This window comes from Thamnophis sirtalis, unplaced genomic scaffold, assembly GCF_051295495.1.
Source record: "Thamnophis sirtalis isolate CommonGarterSnake01/CBP01778 unplaced genomic scaffold, rThaSir2_p1.2 scaffold_6, whole genome shotgun sequence".
NCBI lineage: Eukaryota > Metazoa > Chordata > Lepidosauria > Squamata > Natricidae > Thamnophis > Thamnophis sirtalis.
Window position 1 is genome coordinate 124,859,629 of NW_028261386.1, and position 23,511 is coordinate 124,883,139.

Below are 23,511 nucleotides of genomic sequence, written 5' to 3' on the forward strand. Positions count from 1 at the left end.
TTAATATTTATTCATATTTTTTTAATTTATTTTTTTTATTACATAAACCACACATACACACAATAATAAAATAAAAAAAAACAACACACACACACAGACAGACAAAAAAAAACCCATCATCACATACAGCATGTCATTTGGTTACAGGTGTTTTAACATTTATCATTCTAATACATTTATTATTTCATTTGATAGGTTATAATATACTGTTTGGGTTGCTTTATTTACCATCCCTTCCTCCTGTTGTAACACCACCTTATTTTCCCTTTCTTTTCTCCCTCCCTCCCTTCTCTACTTTCTTCCTTCCTCCTCCTCTCCTTTCCCTTCCTTCTTCCTGTACCTTTCTCCTACTCCCGTTCTTCCTCTTCCCCTTCCTACCCTCTCTCCTCCTCCTTTCCCACCTCCTCTCCTTACCTCTTTCTTTTCACCCTCTCTCCCTTCTCTACTTTCTTCCTTCCTCCTCTCCTTCCCCTTCCTTCTTCCCTTACCTCTCCTTTGCTCCTGCTCTTCCTCTTTCCCTTCCTACTCTTTCTCCTTCCTTTTCTCTCCCTTCCATCCTCCTTTCCTTTCCCTTTCTCCCTCCCTCCCTCCTCTACTTTCCTCCTTCCTCCTCTCCTTCCCCTTCCTTCTTCCCGTACCTTTCTCCTACTCCTGTTCTTCCTCTTCCCCTTTCTACCCTCTCTCCTTCTCTTTCTCTCCATTCCATCCTCCTCTCCTTACCTATTCATATTTATTGATGATAATGATAACTTTGTTCTAGATCAGGGATCACCAAACTCCCCCCCTCCCAGTCCATGGACTGGCACCATTCCAGCAAACAAACAAGGAAAGCTCTATCCACAGGATACAGCAGCACATGAAACCACGGCCCCTCTGGTCCCCAGAAAAGCCTCTCTCCACGAAACCAGTCCCTGGTGCTCAAAGGATTGTGGGGAGCTGTTCTAGATACTTTCACTCATAACCTGTACAGATATCCCTGGGATTTAGAAAGCCCTGTTTACGGATGATCCATATTTAAGAATTGAACCTATTGTAGCAAAATTTGAGCTAAATACACAATATTTCAGGTTAAATACACAATGCTTCGAGTTCAAAACTACTTATTCAATACGATGCAATAATACTGTCCCAGTTTACATACAAATGCAACTTAAGGGCAGACCTTGGGAATGGGAATTAACTAGTTCTTAAACTTGGACTACATGCAGCCGCTTAACATTTGCTAGCCTCTACTTCATTCGGATGCTACTTTTGGTTTCCAGAAGGTGTGGTATTGGATAAGTGTAGGAATCCTTTCTTATTCATTTCTCGTCAGAACTGATGGCCAAGTATCTCTTCAGAGGGATGGGCTATGCTTTAGATTTAACTCAGAAGGCATGCTTTAGAAAGTCCAGGATTGTGAATGCAGCACCTATTTGAGACATATTAAACACACCACATCTGTTTTCATAGGCAGGTGCTTTGTTCATGCTCCCTCTTGTTCTATAGCATCTCTTCTGAACCTAAACTGAAGCACTGCAGAGCACTTGTGCCTTGAAATTTATAACTTCCTATTCAATTGTATTCCAAATTCACAAGTAAATGGGGATGCTCCGGGTGAAGCAGAATACAGTACCCAATGAAAGAGCCAGCAGAGGCATCAAGAGTAACATTTTGAATATGACAAGCAAACGATTGGTTGTTCCCCAGCTCCCTATGTGAAAAGCACAAGAGCTTCTGTCACAACGAGCTATACATCTATCTAAGCATAGGGTGGTACTATCTCATACCAAAGACTTGATTTATAGCAAATGGCCAAAATAGATTTACTTAGGGATTTAATCAATGGCACTAGATGTTATACATTAAGTGCCTCTGATTAAATCCCTAAGCAAATCTATTTTGGCCACTTGCAATAAATGAAGTCTTTGATATGAAGCATATAGCCTAAGGAGTACCTCTAAGCAGTTCTGGAGCCTTATAACATTTTTTTGTTCCAAATAAAGTATGCATGAAGCATGTCACTGATCACTGATCCCCTACTGGACAAGAGTAAGGTAAAATGCTCTTTCAGGTGCAATAAGGCAAAATATGATTAGAGGGCCTGAAGGTATGTTTGTACTACAATTGCAAATGCCATTTCCATTACGAAATATGACATGGGAACAAATTAAAATGTGATATTTACTCAAAGATATAAAATATTTGTACTTTATCCAAATACTAAGCTCTTTCCTCATTTATGTTAATCATGGAGACTTAAGTGGTTGGGCATAATAACTCTGGATAAGTGGAAAGGCTCAGGCAGTTTACACAGTATCATTCTGAAAGAGAACTATGAGAATTGTCTTGTCTTGTCTTGTCTTGTCTTGTCTTGTCTTGTCTTGTATTGTATTGTCTTGTATTGTATTGTATTGTATTGTATTGTATTGTATTTAATGGATTTATAGGCCGCCCAATCCCAGAGGACTCTGGGTGACTTACAGAAGAAGTAAATTATAAAAAATAAAGAATTAAAAAAACAGAGAAGACAGATTAAAACCTCATCATGCACCACATAGTTCACAGACAGACCATATAGTGCAGTGGTGGGTTGCAGGCGGTACGCCCCAGTATGGGCGTACCGGAGCCTGCCTGGAGCAGCGGATACCGTTCCGGTATGGTGTACCGCAGGGCCCACTCGTCGCTCGAGCTTCTTACCGGTCTTTTAAGTCTTCAGCACTTCCTCACACGTGCATGGCACATACAGCGCCTGTGCGACACTCCGTTGAGCAACTGGAGTGTCGCAGAGGCTCATGGAGGTGCTAAGATGCAGGCGTGTGCTGCGTGTGTGTGCGTGCACTGCGCACGTCCATGTGGACACTGCCGGGGCCGTTCCAACCGTACCGGTTGGAACACGTTCCGAAACCCACCATTGATATAGTGATAAGACATGTCCCAATCTCTGGTCTCATCCTTGGAAGTGCATTTTCATTATAAAATAATAGAAAACAATAGTAACTAGGTGAATGCAGGCTTTTATTTTCTATTAAGAAAGTCTCCCAAATAACCAACAGATTGTAGACATCTGTGGTGGACTAAAGTCTACTTTCCCGGACTAGAAAACTAAAAAAAAAACCCTATCCAAATAAATGTATCTATTAAGTCTATTTTGTAGCTTTATACAAAGGTGACATTGTATAAACATCAGCTGTCATTTATTCCTAGTTCAACGCCATTGTGGAATGATATTACAAGAAAGGTGACAAGCTAAATAATGAACTCAGAACATAACATTATTTAGGAGATATGATTATACTTTGAGAAATCGGTTGAAATGAATAATTAATGGGCCACCCAACGTTTCTTGATACTGTAGGCTTGTACTACATTGTTCTCTTTATACTTTATTTGTGTCTCCTTATGCTGTGTCTGTTAAATGGTTATGGTGGTGCTCTATCACATGATATTTTTAAACGGAAGGGATTATTGCTGCCAATGCTTAATAGTGTTAACTACTTAAACTACATCATTTCAAGAGCACTCTTATAAATATTTCCTTTACTTTGTTTTACTCTGTTTTCCTTCAGGGGAAAATCACTGGGGCAGTAAAACACAGAGATGAGATTTTCTCCCTAATAGCTCATTCCCAAAACAACACATGCTGAGATGCATATATGGATACAGCTAACCATCCTACTCATCAGTACATCGGTATTCAGAGTTGTCATAAATTTCACTTAAATAATCATTTAATTTGAATCCCTTCAGAAGGGTTCTCTGCTTCCATTTCCGTAACATGCCTCACATCCAAACACATCGAATGCTGTAACTGAATAATATTTAATACACACCAAATGGATTAACATCTAGATTATTGATAATATCTGATAGAAATAGACTAATGCAGAGTTTTAAAATAATGTTAGTATGAAAAGTATGCCTAGAGAATACACTGGGTAGTATGGAAAAAGAAATGTTCCTTACCTGACCATTCCTAAAATGGTCATTATTGCTATTAGATTCAGCATCATCTACTTAACCTTACATTTTGCCCCAAAAGCAACCACAATATTTTTGTTGTAAATAGCAACAGCAATAGCACTTAGACTTATATACTGCCTTAAAGTTATTTTACAGCCCTCTTTAATCAGTTTACAGAGTTAGCCTATTGCCCCAAACAATCTGGGTCCTCATTTTACCCACCTCGGAAGAATGGAGTCAACCTTGAACCTGGTCAGATTTGACCTGCCAAATTGCAGGCAGCTGGCAGGCAGCAGAAGTAGCCTGCAGTACTGCACTCTAACCACTGTGATCTAATTAATTTATTAATGTATTAATAAATCTATCTATTATTTATTAATCCAAGATCCAAGAGGGACTTTGTGCAAAACTATAGGTATTTTTGACTTTGTTGGAAATTCTGTTATGCTATTTTATAAATTGCTCAAAAGTATTTCTGCTATTCCACCATCCGACAGTCCTCCCCATGCATATGCTAACTGCGTTCACAATACGTGGTTAGCTAAACCAGTGTTTCCCAACCTTGGCAACTTGAAGATGTCCGGACTTCAACTCCCAGAATTCCCCAGCCAGCATTCGCTGGCTGGGAATTCTGGGAGTTGAAGTCCGGACATCTTCAAGTTGCCAAGGTTGGGAAACACTGAGCTAAACAATGGTTTACTGAAGGAACCAAACAGAGCAGGTTTATGAAACAAATTACCGGTAGCTATTCACATTTTAGTCTTTCTATTCAAGGAAGCAGAGGAATCATTGGAAGACTTGGATAGAGCTGCCTTTCTGACAATAGCATTTTTGTACACAGGGGATTGTTACTGGATTAGAAAGCCATTCTTGTTCTGAGTTTTCATTTTTCATTCATATACCATGGATCCCTTTAGTCTTTTTTTGGAGAGCAGTTAATGCCTAGCTATCTTCCTTTCCCAAGGATGGATTTGTATTGATTTGGGACAAGGGATCTGGTGGAAGCTGATAAAAGCCTTGACATTTGTGTCCTTGGAGTCTCAATTTGAGTTCTCACTGTGCCTTCCCAAGGATTGCCAAGCATGTGATTTTAAGGTCCAAGAAGCACAAAATGGTTTTCAGGACAAAGATAAGGTTGCTTGTCCAACTCTAACCATATGTATTAATCAATTCTCCAGTTTACTCCAGTAATGAATCCTTCATGCAATTTTTAGGCTGTAAGTGTAGAAAATGACAAAAGTAGGCCACAGAGGAAGGATGGGGGGAGAGAGAGAGAATGAAAGGAGGGAAAGGGAGAAGGAGGGAGGGGGAGAGAGACCTCATAAGCAAAACAACAGTTTTTCTGTGCATGCTCACCCGGGCACAGGGCAATATTGCAAGGCTTATGCTGTGTTTCAGGTCCGTCACACGATCTTCCCCCATACTGAGGAGGTGTACACGACCTTGTTCTAGTTCTTTGGCCTCGACCACATGTGAATGAGCACAAGCTCCAAGGTGACCATTCCTCCCAAACTCCATGTACTGTAATAAAGCAAAGAGGCTTTACAAAGAAAAAAACAAACACCAGTAACAAAATGAATTCAAAAACAAACAGAGGAAATGATAAGAGGCATTTGGCCAACATCAATGAGATAAAGAAAAGCCATCCCACCATTTACAAATATCGATTAATGGCTCTTAGAGAGCACGTTAGTACTGGATGGAAGAAAGCTCTCTTGAACACTGATCATTAAGCCAACTCAGGACTCCAGAATTAATGTTATCCAAAGGAAATCTAATTTAATATACTGTGGATCGTATAGGTTTGAAATATGGACAGAGTCATAACCTCTGAATTTAGTTTAGAGAGCTATGAGAATCATAGACAACCAACAACTTCATGAATGCCATTAACTTTAATAAATTTCAACGAAGACAGCAGATCTACATGCCAAAGTAATTCTAGACATATAATCGAGTTTTCCTCTAGAAAGGAATGTATCAATATTATCATTAAACAGTTTCAAGGATGTGGTGTTTCACCTTATGTTTGAAATAGATTAATAACACATAACTTCTACTAATGACCAGGAATAAATAAATAGTAACATTCATATATAAGTGCTCTTAGAACAATAACAGGTCCGATAACACAGGCTTCTTTAATATAGCCTTAATAGTCATTTCATACTATAAAACCATAATGACATAATGCACATTTTGTAACAGTATGTTGAACAGTACAGAAGATTGATTATCATCAGATAGATGGATGAGCTTGAAATTTACCCCATCAAGTGTTTCATCTTAATATAAATGTGAACTAATTGATCTTTGAGTAGGCTATGCAAAATGGAGGGAATGCTTAAATATTTATTAATGTATGACACTTTTCAAAACTGGGTTTTCCCAGCCGAAATAAAATGCCTCAAAAAAACAGATGACAATAAAATTAATGTCATTTCTTTATTTTGTAAAAGTTCAAAGCATGACCAAGGTGTGCCATAAAATAGTCCTAAACTGGTTCCACTCTAAGGTATCTCTTTATGACAAAACATTGTCTATTTATCAAGCTTAAATTATGAATTATTTTCTTATTTCCAGCTTCAACACTAAATTTCATTTGCTTGTGTTCATATACAAATGGCACATTTATTCCTCGATTGCTGATGTTTCTGCTTTGCTCCAAATAGTTCTGAGAATTTGTATTATGAAACCAATTAACATAGCCAAGAGAAGTCATCAGTAAGTCCAATTATAATGGGACAAATATTAGGTCTCAGCAAGAAATAGATATATACCTGGTTTGCACTCTTTCAAAATGCAGAGTAAAAGCTCACAAGTGAATGCCACAACAAAAATGTTGTTCACAGGTTGAAGCAGAGATGGGTTCCTACCGGTTTGCACTGGTTCAATAGAACCGGTTCGTCAAATCTACCGAACCGGTTAGAAGAGGTTTCACCAGTGGACCTGGAAAGCAGGCCACACGTACAGAAGAGGTTCCAAAAAATTTTGAAACCCACCACTGGGTTGAAGGTATTTTTCTCTCCAACTTACCAGTTTTCTAAATCCAGGAGTTTTAGTCAATAGGCAGGAGTGTCCTATATTGTAAAGCTTAATCTACATGTTTTTGATTGATTGATTGATTGATTAGTTATGCTATACTATATTATAATACTGATTTATCATACTCTGCTAAAAAGGAACAAAAGGCATGATTAAAACATCAGCTACCCATTTAGTGTTATACTTTCTTTTCATTGTAGTTAAACTATAAATGAAATAGAAGCTCTGAGTTCTATTTGGAGCCAATCAAGAGAAGCAGGACAAAAGTGCTTGAAGCTAATTGTTCAAACTTAAACAGAAGTGTAGGCTAATACAATTTAGGTGGAACAACAATATTTTTTTTTTGCTAGCCTTGGACCTGTCAGGCAGTCTTTGTCTATTAGCAATAAAGTATAACTGAAAGCTTTCCAGATAATGTTCAGGATGCCTGCAGCTGATCAATAGTAACATCAGCCGAAAAATATATGTGTGGGAAATAAACCAACATGATGTTAGTAGTCATTGAGTTTGTTTTCCTACTCAATAAATGGAATTGAGTTACTTCCAGTCATAAATTCTGGAGACTTTAGTATTTCATTATTGTTTTGTCTGAATTATACCTTGAAAAACATGGTGCTCATGTCACTAGACATGTAAATGAGCAGAGAATGTAAAATACTATCCTAGTTTATACTTTCATGGGAGGCATTTCAGTTATAAGTTCAGATGTCTCAATGTCCCCAGCCAAAATCCCTCTTCTTTTAACCATTTTATTCTTTCCATAACTGCTTTCATTCACTCTGAGGACAACAAGGAATTTATTGTTGTTCTAATAAGTTCAATAAATGCAATCAGGTTTGAACATTAATGAAGCTGGTTTGCCTTTAAGTGTACTAATCTAATTAATACCTTTTTTTTTTCAAAGGCATGATTGCAGTATTTGGCTTTCAAATAATGATTTAGATAATTAGTAAATGAAATAATGAACTTCATAATTATCTCTCCAGCCATGTGAAATCCTTCAGTCTCTATAAAATATGTTGGCATTTATTTTAAGTATTCAGTTCTAAAAACTATTGCATAAGCTCTGCCAAGGATTCCATTTTTCTGAATGAGAAGCAGCAATTCAAGTTTTTTTTTAAAAAAATGCAGCTATAAAAGTTGGTCTAATTCAATTCTACCATCAGACAGCTTGAAGTATCCAACTGCAACAAGATACAGAATTTTTTTTAGCAAAGTGGAGCTCCAATTTCAAGCAAAGAGGGCTTGAAAAAGTTTCTGCTAAAAATATGTTACACAACAGGAGGAGGAAATACCAAATTCATATCCCTCTTCTGATTGGATTATCTTAAGCATTTTAGAAATGATTGCAAAGTTAAGACTGGTATAACTGTATCTGATAAGATTAAAAAGTGGCTAGGAGGGATTAACAATTGAAGAGCAAAAGAAATATGGGATACTTCCCACCCCAAGCATTCATCATTTTCTTGTGATGCTTTTAAATTGTATTGTGAAAGATCTATTTCTCCCAGAGTCACTGTAAGTCAATAATACCTTCCATTTTAATTGATTTTCATTTCAATTTACCAATGTATGTTCAACATACAATGTATGTCCTATATGGAGAAAAGCCACTTAGAGACTCTGACAAATCTAAGAGCATGGAAGCTCTCTTTTCCAACCTCATGTATGAAGTCCCTCCATCTAGGTAACTTCAAGCAATACATTTGATTTTAGATGGAGATTAAAGTTATAAAGAAATTTCTAGTTTTTATTGCGTATCAAGCCCATATTTAATTAGCATTAGCCATTATTGAGTTTGGTGTGACATAAACCATGGTTAACTGAAAAGGTGAAACTTGCCGAAGTTTGTAATAATTAGTTATAATTCACTTATATAAACATCTCCATTAATCCCATTTAAACAACAGGAAACTCAACAGAAACAGCAGATGAAAATCTGGATTCCTTCAGATTTCTTCCCCAATATTCTGTGCAAACATGCAGGACCATCAGCAATTTTTTTTAAAAAAAAATAATAATTTATGTCACTCACTTCTATATCAGAATGCAATCTTGCAAAGAGTTTTCACTTAATTTAATCATACTTACTTTGGAATGAACATGTATAGGATTGCACAAGAGGTATGTATACAAAGCAGCTCAGACTCCAAATGGCTCAAGTCTGAAGTATGTGAATTTTAGTTTTTGTGTGTCCTGGTTTGCTTGGAACACAAAACACAATGCAAGTGTGTCAATTGTACCACGCTGTTTCAAGCGAAGTCACTGGAAGTTGTCTTGCCTGCAGTGGTTTATTGGAGAGATATCTTTTGAACTGTTTTTTTCCTGGACCAGGAGTGGTCATTCCACTCTTGCAATTTGCTTAAAATAAAGGGAGTAAGTTGGGAGTGAAGCTTTGCAGGGAAGCAGTGGGCATCCCAAAGAATGAACTCATGAGCCGCGCGCTTTGTGGGTCCTCCTAGTTCTTCTCTTGCAATAACTAGTCTGCCTAACTAGAAAGTAAGGACTGCTTTCTTGGGTGGATGGGGTGGGGGTGTTAGAGTACGTTTCTATATGGATGTTGGGATTCTTGTGCATGTGTGGTCTTAAAAACAAAACGGGGGGGGGGGCGGAGCCTGGATGCCGTGACAAGACGACGTGCGATCTCAAAGCTCTGAGATCGCACTCGATACTTTTATTGCTGGGGGGGTTCCAACGGACCTAAATCATCCCGAAGAGATGGTGAACAGGAAGATTACATCTTGCTGATCTCGGGGATATTGCAAAATCTCCGAGAAAAGGAAGTCTAAAGTCTTCTGCTGGCAGTGAAAATTCCAGTCTTTCAAGGCTGACAAAGTCAGGGCAATATGGAGGAGAAGTGTTAAGCTGGTAAGAAACTTTTATTGTTTAAAAACAAAACAGGAAGAACATGCAGGAACATATAAAACAGGAAGAAAATACTAACACTGGACATCATTGCTTTGATTAGTCTCCTGGGCTGAATAATGTGGATGGAAAGAGAGTGTGCACGCACTCTTCATGTTATAACCCTTGTTTGAAATTTAGGATGCCTTTATTGCAACGCAGTGAATCTTCATCTTCAAAAGCACACTTCATCTTCAAATAACAGATGAAGAACTTCTGAAAACTCCACAAGACAAAGCAATATGCAGAGAGTGTGCTTATACCTAAGCTTAGGTATGTTTGGTAGGCTGTTCAACACTGGCTTGTGTGTGTGTGTGTGTGTGTGTGTGTGTGTGTGTGTGTGTGTGTTTCTAATTTTGAAAACATTTGAAAATGTAAAAAAAAAAAAGAGAGTAATTCTAGCCGGCTGATTTGCTGAATTTTTAGGATTCATCATTGGACTTTGCTATACTTTCTGCCTTTTGATTGTAGAGACCTTTTGAAATGCGAAGGATTGTTGATTTGGTGTCTCAGCTAATGTGGGGAATATACTCCATCCATGTCTTATGGATTATTTTGCAAAAGGATGGCTGAGCTTGTTGTTGCTTTGACTCATGTAAGAACTCTTTCTTCTGATCCTTTAGCACTTCAAGGGTAAAAAGAAGAGCTATCTTGTCACCACGTTTTGTGCATGACTCATGGTTATTCTTTGATTCTCTTTGATTCCTGATTACTGAAGGGGTAAATGTAATTTGCAATTAGGAAGTAAAAGCTGGCAGTTGGGAAGAGAGGGATTTTTAAAAAATATACTTTATAGGATGGGCCACTCTCTTGAGCAATAGTCCTTCCTTCCTTCCTTCCTTCCTTCCTTCCTTCCTTCCTTCCTTCCTTCCTTCCTTCCTTCCTTCCTTCCCTCCCTCCCTCCCTCCCTCCCTCCCTCCTCTTCCTCATGAATAGGAATAAATGTTTGCCATCCCTATCAAGTAAGAGATGTAAAATAGGATTATATTTTTAAAAGGCTTATTTTAAAACTTTTTTTTTTTAAAAAAAAGAAAACTGTGTGAGTATGGCTAGGTTGTTTTGTTTTTTTCCTGGATGTCCTTCTGCCCTAGAGATCCTTTAAGGGGAATTGAAACTGAAATATTAATGGGTAAATTAAAAGAATCTGGTGCATTAGCAGGTTTCAAAATTAATAAACAAATCTTAACAAAAAATTTGAAAACAGAAGACCAAAATGTACTATGAATTAAATGGGTTTTAAATTGAGAAGAAGGTAAAATATTTAGGCATCAGTATGACAAATACGAATTGTATGTCATTTCAGATAACTATGTTAAGGAATGGAATTAAGTTTAAAATGAATGTTAAAATGGGAAAAACTACAACAATCATTGCTCGGGGGAATTTCCTCGGATAAAAGTGGAAGTTTTATCTAGAATGATGTTTTGTTTCAGGTAATACATGTTTTGATAACTGATGCACCACTGATGCAACAATGGCAAGAGAATGTAACTAAATGTGTGTGGCAGGAAGAAAAATAGCATGAGTTAAATATACAAGTTGTAAAGAAAAGAAGAAGGCTGGATTTATCTGATTTTAAATTGTATTTTGTAGCTTGCTGTTTGGTTTGGATGAAACAATGTGTATAGCTGAGAAATAGAAAACTTTGGAGTTAGAAGGACATGACCCGATATTTGGGTAGCATGAACATTTCTGACACAACGAAGTGAAAGTTAATATGGATTTTAAAAATGATTATGTTAGATGTGCCATATTGAGAATATGGACTAGACAAACCCACAAATCCTAAAACATCTCTGTGGCCCTCAGCATAAGGAGCATTTTATAGACCAGGAAAAAATAGAAGTATATGCCTAACTAATTGTGAGAATTTTGTCAAGGGCAATATGAAATAAAATCAAGAGAATTGATGGCAGGGGAAATAGTTGCCAATGGTCCTTTTATTTACAATTGTTAGAAAGATTTAAAGTAGACAAATGAATTCATGGTTTTCAACATTGTAAGGCTGAGTTTGAGATAAGTTGTATATAAATGATGGACTGCTAAAATATAGAAACTTTTATAGAAACTGAAATAGAAAAAGAAGAGATATGTATGATAAAGTAGGCTAAATTTTTGATTACAATAAACAGATGGAACAATGGGAAAATATAGAACTGAAATTTATATTATGTTATAATTTTAAAATATTTTTTTTACAAATTGATGTGCCATTGTTTAACATATAAAACCGTACTTCAAATTTAAATTGGAAATGAGAGCAACAAGAAGTGAAATTTTATCTTGTTTGGTAGACATGTTAAAAGCGATGTAAATACATACAATGATTCAGAGGATTTTATACAATACAATAGCAGAGTTGGAAGGGACCTTGGAGGTCTTCTAGTCCAACGCCCTGCCTAGGCAGGAAACCCTATACCATTCCAGACAAATGGCTAGCCAACATCTTCTTAAAGACTTCCAGTGTTGGGGCATTCACAACTTTTGGAGGCAAGCTGTTCCACGGATTAATTGTTCTAACTGTCAGAAATTTCTCCTCAGTTTTAAGTTGCTTCTCTCCTTGATTAGTTTAAAGATTTGAAAACAGATGTTTTTTCTTTTGGAATTATTGGATAAACAATTGGAAAAGAACATGGAACTTTGTTTTTGTTCATAACTGCAGCAAGATTACTGTATGCACAAAGAAGGAAAGATTCAGCACTACCCACAATAAAAGAATGGTTGGTGAAGATGGTGGAACTTGCTGAAATGGCTAAATTGACTTATTTTCAGAAAAAAAGAAAATATCTACATTTTTTTCTTGGTTAATAAGAAATCTCTTGTAGAGTTTTTGCATGAAACATTAAGAATGAATATGAGTAATGTTTTGATGATTAGCTAGGTTATAGAAAGTTATGCTGTAACTATAGAATAAGGACAGATTTATCGTTGTACTTATAACTCTTGTAAAAAAGACCCAAACCTACTTCTCTGCATCTTTTTTTCCCTTTCTTTTTCTATTTTATTTTTATTCCTCCTTACACTTTTAGATTTTCCTTGGATTTCTTCAATTTATCTTTTCTTTTGTTACTTTTTATTACTTTTTTATTAGTTTTATATTCTTTTAAAAATATTATATATGTTTGTATGTATGCATGCATGTAGGTATCTATCTATCTATATCTATCTATCTATCTATCTATCTATCTATCTATCTATCTATCTATCTATCTATCTATCTATCTATCTATCTATCTATATATTTGAGCAGGGCTATGGAAATTTGGGCCCACATTTTTTTAAAGATTATCCAAAGTTGCTTTAGACATTGTGAATGGACATTTCTTTCTCTTAACCAAACACTTGCCTATTCATAGCACAAACCCACAATGCCCTTCAAATGAAAAGTTACGATGGAGAACTTTGAATTCCATATAGGAGGCTGATTTTATAAGATTCTCTCTTGAATTGACTTCCAGAAATGTTCTACATGAGGAAGGTATATGAGAGGCTGGAGTAAGAAAGCTAGTCCCCTTTCTAGATATATTGAAGGCTAGAAGAGGGTTTAAGTTGCACAAACATAAGAAAATACTTAAAGATAAAAAAAGCTCTTTTTAAATCTCAAATTATGATTTGAGTTGCCACAACAGAGAACAACCAAATGGACTCCGTTAGTTTAAATCAGGGGTAGTCAACCTTTTTATACCTACCGCCCACTTTTGTATCTCTGTTAGTAGTAAAATTTTCTAACCACCCACCGGTTCCACAGTAATGGTGCTTTATAAAGTAGGGAAGTAACTTTACTTTATAAAATTTATAAAGCAGAGTTACAGCAAACCCCTACCGCCCACCATGAAAGCTGGAATGCCCACTAGTGGACGGTAAGGACCAGGTTGACTACCACTGGTTTAAATCATTTCAGCTTCAGATTAACTTTGTAAATCATGTAAACCAATTAGAGAGTAAAACAAGTTCAATTATGTCTATAATTGTTGAGCTATTTTCCAAAATAAATACTGTAAGAATACTTTAAAATGTTGGAATGCAGAATATCCCCAAACAATGCATTGCTAGTTCCAAAAGAAAGTAATCTGAACCAATGATTAATCATTTAGGTAAGGTGCCTGCCACTAGCCATGTATAAAGAGTAATGCGGTTAGCATTAGTGGTTAGCATTCAACAGTTCAAAAATATCCACACATTCATTTATTGGCTGCTAACACTACCTGGACAGAGGGCAGTGTTATTGCAAACCCTTGATTCTCTTAAAGGGCCGCTGCAGTGTGTCCCGTAAGGTGATACACAAGTTCTTGTTCGCACCTGCGACCCTTGACCACAAGTAACTGAACATGTACTCCACTGGGCCCATTCTTCAGCACCAGATTCACCTGTATTCAAGACAATAAGCAAACATGAGTAAAATCATGAGTACACAGCCAGAGCTATACTTAAAAAAAAAATAAGCAAAGCATAGTTAAGAAATTATTATTTTTTTAAAAAAAAGGATAACCTATTTTTAAAATAAAAGCTCGCCTAAATTAAGCATTTATGGGGGGAAAAATATGCAATGAGTTAGAAAGAAAATATATTTCCGAGGTAAAAAGAAAACCGGGTGGCAAGTGGCCTTAAGGAAACAAGCAAACCTAATCTTGTGTTTTAATTTATTTGTAGAATATTTGTAGTGTTTGCTAAATTGTAACAAAACAAAAATGCAAGGGGGCTCTTAGAGTTGTTTATCTCTTTGTCAAAGAAACCGAGTGAGGCCATTTCTTCAAAAAATTGTGGGATAGGAAGGTGTTGTGGCCCAGCAGGAGCCGTTGGAGCTGCCACCAGACTCCGACAGCGAGGGGCCCTATGAGTCGGCTCTGGAGGATGTGGAGGACCCTGGACAGGGTTCCAACTCCGAGCAGGGCGCAGAGAGGCTTGTTGGCCACCAGGAGGCGTCTGAGCCTTGGACCAGTGGGGAGGAGACAAGGAAGAGTCATCCAGATGCCAGCGGTGAGTTGTTCCTGGATGCCCTGCAATGAAGAGCTAATAGGCGTCAGGAACAGTTGCAGAGTTTACAGGAGGTAATTGCACTCAGCTGGTGGTCATTAGGCTCCTATCCAGACTATAAAAGGACTGCTTGTACACACGCCCTTCTTGCAGAAGTCAACACAGGAACTAATGTCGGAGAACATTATCGTGAGCTTGGCAGGCTGGATTGCTGCCACGGCTTATCTGTGTTTATTGCTGCCCAAGCTTGTCTGTGCCGGTTTGCTGCCAAGGACCTGTCTGTATGTTAATTAAATGCCGTAACTTATCTTTGGCTCGGAGTGTGTTGGTGTGGGACGAGGGCGGTCGGAACAGGAAGGTATGACTTTTATTGCCAATTGTGAGTGACAGCAGGAAGAGTTGCTTTAGTTTCTTGGGATGGGAAAGAATAACTTTCTCTCCCCGTAAGGACTAATATTAGCAAAATGATGACTGCCCGCCATTGTGTACCAACCAATTGCCAAAGGCTTAGCATTATTCTGACAGGGTCAGGTATATCTTGGAGAAATTTCCAAGAACAGTCTGCAGAGCAGTTTTCCCCAAAGGGGTAGTGAGAAAAAAAGGAAAGGGGGAATCCATTTTCCCCAATAAAAAAAAACTTGCTTACATAGAAATCTTATTTATATAGCTTTCTATCTCACAAACAAGTAACTCTAGGTGGCATGGAATAAATTTGAGAAACGTTGGCTTAGGCATGAGTGTCAGCCATGTGCAAGCGTAAAGAGCCAAGGTGGCGCAGTGGTTAAATGCAGCACTGCAGGCTACTGCTAGATCAGCAGTTCAGCGGTTCAAATCTCAGCGGCTCAGGGTTGACTCAGCCTTCCATCCTTCCGAGGTGGGTAAAATGAGGACCCAGATTGTTGGGGGCAATATGCTGACTCTCTGTAAACCGCTTAGAGAGGGCTGAAAGCCCTATGAAGCGGTATATAAGTCTACTGCTATTGCTATTGCTATTGCTATTGCTATTGCTACAAAGCTGTTAGATACAAAAGAACGATTACATTATAACTGTTCCTTCAGTGTGAAGGTGCAGTGTTAGCAGAAAGAGACTTTTCTTAAATTTAAAGTATTGAGTATGTGCTTTACTTTCAGACATAGTTACCTTTTTCTATTAAAAAAGTCCCTAGTCCAAACTTTATAATTCAGGAAGGGCAAGGCTATTGAGTTGTAACAGCAGAAAAAAGGCCAAGATGTTATGAGTGTGCTTCTGTGCTTCAGATTCAATTCTGAAAAGGTCTTTTAGTTCGCACAAGGATGGAAATGTACTACCTACCATAGCGGTTTTATCATTTCTGGGGTTCATGTGACAGCTATGTGATTCCAGGGCTGCATTAAAGAGTGGTAGGCGGATAAAGCACTTTTTTTCCTGAACTGTTTCTGAAGCCGTGCACATCCATTGCTCCTTTCCTCTATTATGCTTCTGAATCCTACCCAGTTTCAAATAAATACAACCTATTCTTTGTGCCCTAAAAAAATACCATTTTTTTAGACCCAGGGTTAAGCTCTAAGATTTTGAATGGCATGTAATGAGCCACATTCCAAAAAGTGGGCGGGGCAAAAGAAAGGAATAGATATATTCAGAACCAAACTTGATATGATTAAATATAAATCCAACTTAAATTAAGCACAATCAGTACGTTAATGTTCCATAAACTGAACCTTGTCTTCTTTTGTCACCTTAAAAATAATACTCAGTAAGGATATTTGAAGGGGGCCTTGCTTTGCAAGATAATTACAAAGATACAGATAGTCACTGCTCTTATCACGTTTCTGCCTTTCCACAAAAACAAAAAAAATGTAAAGAACGTCTTTCTTTTATGCCTTTACAGAAGAAGACATTCACTTCACCCATATTATCCTAAAATCAACCTAAAATCTGGCAACCCTATTCATTTCATTAAGAACTGGAGCGAGAATAATGAGAATCACTTGTGTTTGTTTATTTTCTGTTTTTGACTTGTTATATGACATTTTATAAGATTATGCTTAGCCTACTTCTTAACTTTTCAAACAGTAAATAGCCTAGTTCTTAATTTTTCAAACAGGAAATAATGTTGAAACAATTGAAGAGTTACTAGGGTTTTTCCAAGCAAGAAACATATAGTATTTTTCTCTTTCTCTTTGCCTTTCTCCTTCCTTCCTTCCTTCCTTCCTTCCTTCCTTCCTTCCTTCCTTCCTTCCTTCCTTCCTGCCTGCCTGCCTGCCTGCCTGCCTGCCTGCCTGCCTGCCTGCCTGCCTGCCTGCCTTCCTTCCTTCCTTCCTCTTCATCATGTACAGGAATAAATGTTTTCCATTCCTATCAAGTGAGACATGTAAAATAGGATTCTGTCATTAAAACATTGAGATGGGGACAAAATTTTACACTATTCATGGCATGATATACTCTGAAATATATTAACCAACATTCTAATAAGACATCTTTAGGTTCAACATGTCTATCTGCACAGAAATCCCAGTGCTAATATGTTAATTTTTTAAAAAGTTTCACATCTAGGGAATGAGACTTTTCCAAAACATAACATGACTCAAGGATGTTCACTTACTGCATTGGTTGTGATGACTAGATTGACTGACAAAATGAAACTAGAAGAAATCAGCCATTATCATAGATACGACTATAAGTTAAAAAGCAGGGTGATGGATAAGGCATCTCAAATATGAAATGGCTATGAAGATTCTCAGTCACCCAGGTGATGTTGTCCCAAAGGTGCTTTTTCAAGAGGCAACTGGACTTTCTGATTTTTCTTTGAAGTCATTTTTCTTGAAGATGATCCAAGAAGCTTCTTCAGCTTCAGAAGCGAAACGTTTTCAAATACTTCAAGAAAGTCCAGTTGCTTCTTGAAAAAGCACATTTTGGTCAAATATGGAATGGAATTTTAAATGTTTGCACTCATTCATTCCTCATTGTCTGCTTCAGATATGTAAGTAAGTGACAACAACCTTCAAGGGAGGTCAGAGAGAGATACGTGCTCCTCTACGTTCAGAGCAGGGAAGGAGGGTACTATGACTGTGTAATGTAATGTAGTGAGGGAAAGGTAGGAAGCCTGCTCATCTGCTTCACAAAGATTACAAACTATTAACAAAACAATGATCAAAGTGTTAAAGTTTTTTTGTTGTTGTTCAAGAGTAGTGGAACAAGTTAACAGTGTTCTATTGGGGGTAAAAAATCATTTAAGGTGGGTAAATGCTGAGGATATTGGTTCCACCACAAAACTGCGTTCGACTAAAGGGCGCTCGACGAAACCGCGTAGCTGACGTCATCACAGCGCGACAACAGCGTGGAGAAAAAAGCACACTGTAAACGCTAAACCTAAAATTAACCCCTAAACCTAAACCTAACCCCCCTAAACCTAATCCTAAACCTAACCCTAAACCTAACCCTTAACCTAACCCTAAACCTAACCCTTAACCTAACCCTTAACCTAACGCTAAACCTAATCCTAACCCTTAACCTAACCCTAACCCTAACCCTATCCCTTAACCTAACCCTAAACCTAACCATAACCCTTAACCTAACCCTAAACCTAACCCTAAACCTAACCCTAAACCTAACCCTTACCTTAACTTGAATCGGCTTGCTTTCAAAGCGCTATTTAAAGCGCCCTTCTTTCTCCGCGCTCGCTGTTGTTGCCCTGCTGATGACGTCAGCGACGCAGTTTAATCGGGCACGCTTTAGTCGAGGGCGGTTTTGTCGTGCCACGGAGGAGGTTAGGCTTTAAACAGTATGTCATAGATGGTTGTGAGATCATATTGAATGATATAATCTGAGATGCAGAAGCCTAATTGGAAAGGAACATTTGGATAATTGAGGGTATCTCCCTATTTTGGAGTTTTCCCCATCCCACTCTGATCCTGGTCCCATAGCTTAACGATTCAATGGAATCCCTATGTATGGCTTTCGGTACTGGGATAAAATCTGCTAGGAGAGGATAGCATGGGAAGTTCATATCTACCAGTTACATCTGTACCTTAAAGCAGGAAGCAATCTGTTGGTTTGTTATTGAACAATTCTAGGATTCATTAGATTGTGGAGTAGGTTTTTGTCTGTGGCAAGTCAGAGAGGAACAATAATATGACTGCACTATTCATGTCTCGGGAGAAAACTATCCACCTTGCATACACCCCAGTACTGAACTTAGTGTACTCCACTGCATTAATTGGGCCTTACTGTCAACTGGGATTTAGCTTTCACTCATGACTTTGGTAATGGGACTGAAGACTAAGAGATGGTCCTCTTCTTTGTGGCTAATTAAAAGTTATGTTAGAAGTATTTTCTTAACTGCACTAAGCCTCTACAACTAATACATGCAGAGATGGCAGCTGTGGAATACATACATATTTTTTTATAATACACACCAGAATTCTAGAAGCATATTCTGCCCGTGACACGACAAATGTGCGCACGACAAAAGCGTGCCGTCAAAACCGCGATGCGAAAACCGTGATGTCATCAACGCGGCCACAACAGCACGCCGACAACAGCGCGCTGACAGAAGAGCGATTTAAGTTAAGGTAAGGGTTAGGGTCAGTGTTAGGTTTAGGGTTAGGTTTAGGGTTAGGTTCAGGGCTAGGTTTAGGGTTAGGTTTAGGTTTAGGGTTAGGTTTAGGTTTAGGTTCAGGGTTAGGTTTAGGGTTAGGTTTAGGGTTAGGGTTAGGGTTAGGTTTAGGGTTAGGTTTAGAGCGCGCTTCTGTTGGCGTGCTGTTGTCGGTGCGCTTCTGCACTCATTCGTCAGCGCGGTTTAGAACTCGCGGTTTTGTCGCCGTGGTTTCATCGGGCCAGCTTTTGTCAGGCGCCCTTTTGTCAGTGAACCTATTCTGCCATCAGTCATGCCTGAGCAAGTCCCACAAACTTAATTGAATGTACTCAAACCTTTTTAAAAAAAAGCTACATGTAACACATAAACCACCAAATTAATCATATCTTTCCCCCAAGGGATTGAATAGGTAGTGGATACTTAGGAGGGCCCTGTAGAATCAGACCATCATACAATGATTTGCATTAAAACACCAGAAGGTTTAATTTTTGCTTACATTCCACATGATTCCTAAGGTCTTGCTACCATCCTAAACACTAAGAGTGATCTAAACTATAAACAAATGCAAAAGTACATTTACAAAGTAGCCAAAGTAAAATGCATTGAGTAAAATGGCCCATAAATCTATATCACACTTACCTGGGTGATAATTTTAAATTCTTAATACCTAAAGAGAGGATAATATGGAGGAAAGCATAACTCATGGTTGGAGAATATGTACAATCATGCTGCAGACATGTGCTGTTAGGTTTTTGAAACATGGTGATCAAATTCTTCTTCCAACGAACTCTAGCACCTTCATTTAATATATTCCCCACCTACACTCTCCCTCTCTTCATTGAATCTGATAACATGACTACTTCATTATGAACCCACATCAGTCCATGTCAATGCAGGAAAAGGGTCTTTTCTTGTTTTGAAGGGTGCACATTTGTTTGAGCATAAAAATCCTACAGCTTCTGTCTCTACAAAGGCTTCTCAGTGGCCTTCAGTGGAAAAGGAAGGACACATATGGGAAAAACTGATCTTCCATTCTCCACCGAAGTATAGCTGCCTGAAAGCAGAAAAACTGTGCATTCATTAGAGAAAAGCACAAAATGTATTCTGAATGGAGGTGTTTCAATGTCAGCAGTGCAGAGTTATCATAACCAGACACATGAATGCAGCATAAAAAACAAGGGTTTTTTTCCCCTTAAAATATCTCTTACATCAAAATTCGTCTTTTCCCTCATTTTTAATTAATTTTTGTTTAAAAACAAAGAAATGAGTTTATAGATATCACAGCAAATCCATTCCGAAAATTTTAACTGCTACGCATAAATAACTATACGATATGACAAATAATCAGAGTTTATCACCTAGGCTTTAAAAAAATACATAAAGGAAAATAAACAAGGAATAACTTCAAATCACAGAAACAAATGAATGCCATTTCTAATTCCACTTATCAATCTTATTAATTTCCGAGCAAGTACAGATAAATGTAGATGCATGTTAGAAGACTCTAATAATGCTACTGAAGGCAATACAACATTAATTTTATCACAAGAAAAGAAAAGGTTCACAGTGAATCACATATGCAATGATCAGTACTGAAAGAAAATCAGAATGGAAAAAGGAAGAGATGGACTAGATATTAGTAACTGTGTTGAAAAACAGAGCATAATATTTTGCAAAATGAATTAACCTACAATATGCACGCTACAAGTGGTGTGTTCTATGTTAGACAAGTGAGTTTTGTTTGAAAAGGCTGATATAAGATACTTGATTATCAGATCAGGATTTTCGAAAATGCTTTGGGGGAGTGGATTTAAATATTCATTTTCTTTGAATCATAAGAACATTTACTCAGAAAGGTGGATGCATTTATAATGTTGTTCTCTATGGATCTCTGTAAGTGTTGAAGTGTGTGCTTGAGCATTATTTCATCTACAGGCCACTATAGCAGACAATCGCACCATTTTATGGTAATTCTGTGAAAATACAAATCAGACTGAGAAATCTTGGGTCATAAGATTTCTTGGCGTTATATGGCTGCTTGAATGTCCAGAAAGGCCAAATCCTGTTGTGATTGCAAAAGAGAGATGTGATTAATGTTCTTTTTTAAAAAAATATATATATCAAGACAGTACATTTTCAGCGATGAATGGAGCCTCAGTTGGATCAAAGCTAAACACTTTAAATATAACTATATAAGGTTTTTAACTATAATAAAAGCAATGGGAGTTAAATTGAATTGGACCGGTTCATATCGATATCTTCCAACTCAGATTATCAGCTTTTCAGGTCTCAAATTATAGTTCAGAGAACCCTGTTTTCTATTTTATGAGATTATCAAAAATTATTTATATCAGAAGTTTATTTGATAGAATCATGACTGTCTACACACTGAGCCTCTACAGCACAGAAAACATTTCACACTGAAATGTACGATAGGACAACCGGGAGAATATTACACAAATATGTGTAGAGGGCAGATCACATGATTCTTTCAGAGCATCAATATGGAGAACAACATCAGAACATCAATATGGAGAAAATTTATCTAACTAGCCATGTGTTGGCTGTAGCTTTGTTTGTGTTCATGGCCTCACTGCACAAAACTCAACCATATTGGAGAAGTAACTGTGTGTAGAAGAAGCTCTATATTGGACAGATTATGGTGTTAATTTTGTGCTTGATGTTTGTATTATACTTTGAGTGGCTTGATGTTATGTATTGGGCCATAAAATATGTCTGCATTTAGGAAAATCAAATGGCTGGATGAAATGAAAACTGCCTTGTATTAAATTTCATAACTGTCCACCTAATTTAATGATTGCTAAGGAGTAGCTTCTCAGGATTTGAGGGTAAAAAATTTCCAGCACTGTTTGGAAATGCTGAGGGTTAAACTGGATATACCGCTGCTTGTGAAGAGAGTGCTTTGTCACTGAGCACAGCTTGTAATTTTTAATCATACCTCATTTCCTAATATGAATTTATAGTCACTGTGCTTAAGAAATGCGGTATTCATTCTTGTTGAATTGTTAATCATAGGAAAAGGCAGGCTAAAATCTTTTGCACATTTTTCTCTATGTTCCATTAGTAAAAATGGGGTTGATTTCTAAGTAGACATGGGTACGCCATAATACAAAATCTAAATTGAGAGTTACTTGTGCTATTTATTAAACATAATTTGTCACCCAGCAATCTGAACCTGAAACTGTGAAACCTCGGCCATTCACTCTACATATTTAGATTATCTTTTTTTAAACACACACACACACTAAGTTACATACTTTTTTTCTTAATGTGTGATTAACTATGTTTTTTTTTTAAAAAAAACTTAATGCAACTTTCATATTAAAATAAATATTGATCGCATGTGTACTGGACACTTGTCTAAGTCTTCGATCTTTTATTTATGAGTTTTAACGGGTGGTTAAAAAAAATAAGAATAAATGGCTTTTTAAAAGTATCAGCTTAGAAAACTGACAAATATGCAGCAAAAGATTATGGAGACATGCAGTGGCATTGCTAAAAATTAAACACAATAAGGAGATAAAAGGTAATTAATGTATTACCAGTTTGTGCCATAAATTTAGCAGCATCAGCTTGTTCCTGAGGGACCCTTTTCTCATGAACAGATCGAGGTCGCTGACTTTTAATTGTATGATCTCCCATCATTCCAAATTCTAAAGACAGAATAAAGGTTTATGAAAGCTCGTGCGTAGACATTTCTCAAAAGGTCACATACTATCTCATGCAGTTGTTTGACAAAAACACCTGAAGAGGGCATTAGTAGAACATCAGTTTACAAGGCCTGTTTTTTGCTTTCTTTTATATTGTGTTAAATGCCTCAACCTGTGTTTGGAAAGAGGTTTTAATCTAAAACTTGTTTAAAGTTATTTTTTAAAAATAAATAAATATATATACTGTATATATCAATATTTCAGAATTGTGATACATTAAAAAAAAAAAAAAAACAGCCGTGGTACAAAATCAGTTATTTAGGCTACATACATTATATTAAGAAATAATATTTAAATCAGTGCAAACCACACCAGAAAACTACCACCGACACATTAAGTGG

At 37.3% G+C, this 23,511-nt stretch overlaps 1 protein-coding gene across 3 annotated transcripts in view; it reads right to left on the reverse strand.

The window, feature by feature from the left end:
• The window catches only part of ADGRB3 (adhesion G protein-coupled receptor B3), a 549,324-nt gene that overhangs the window by 370,786 nt on the left and 155,027 nt on the right, over positions 1 to 23,511 (reverse strand). For all 3 annotated transcript variants that reach the window (XM_087718921.1, XM_087718919.1, XM_087718920.1), the window contains exons 3-5: positions 23,003 to 23,113; positions 14,097 to 14,258; positions 5,299 to 5,463 (exon numbers count right to left, since the gene is read on the reverse strand). In XM_087718921.1, coding sequence (XP_087575047.1) covers positions 5,299 to 5,463; positions 14,097 to 14,258; positions 23,003 to 23,113 — 438 coding nt within the window. The remainder of the gene's footprint in view (positions 1 to 5,298; positions 5,464 to 14,096; positions 14,259 to 23,002; positions 23,114 to 23,511) is intronic.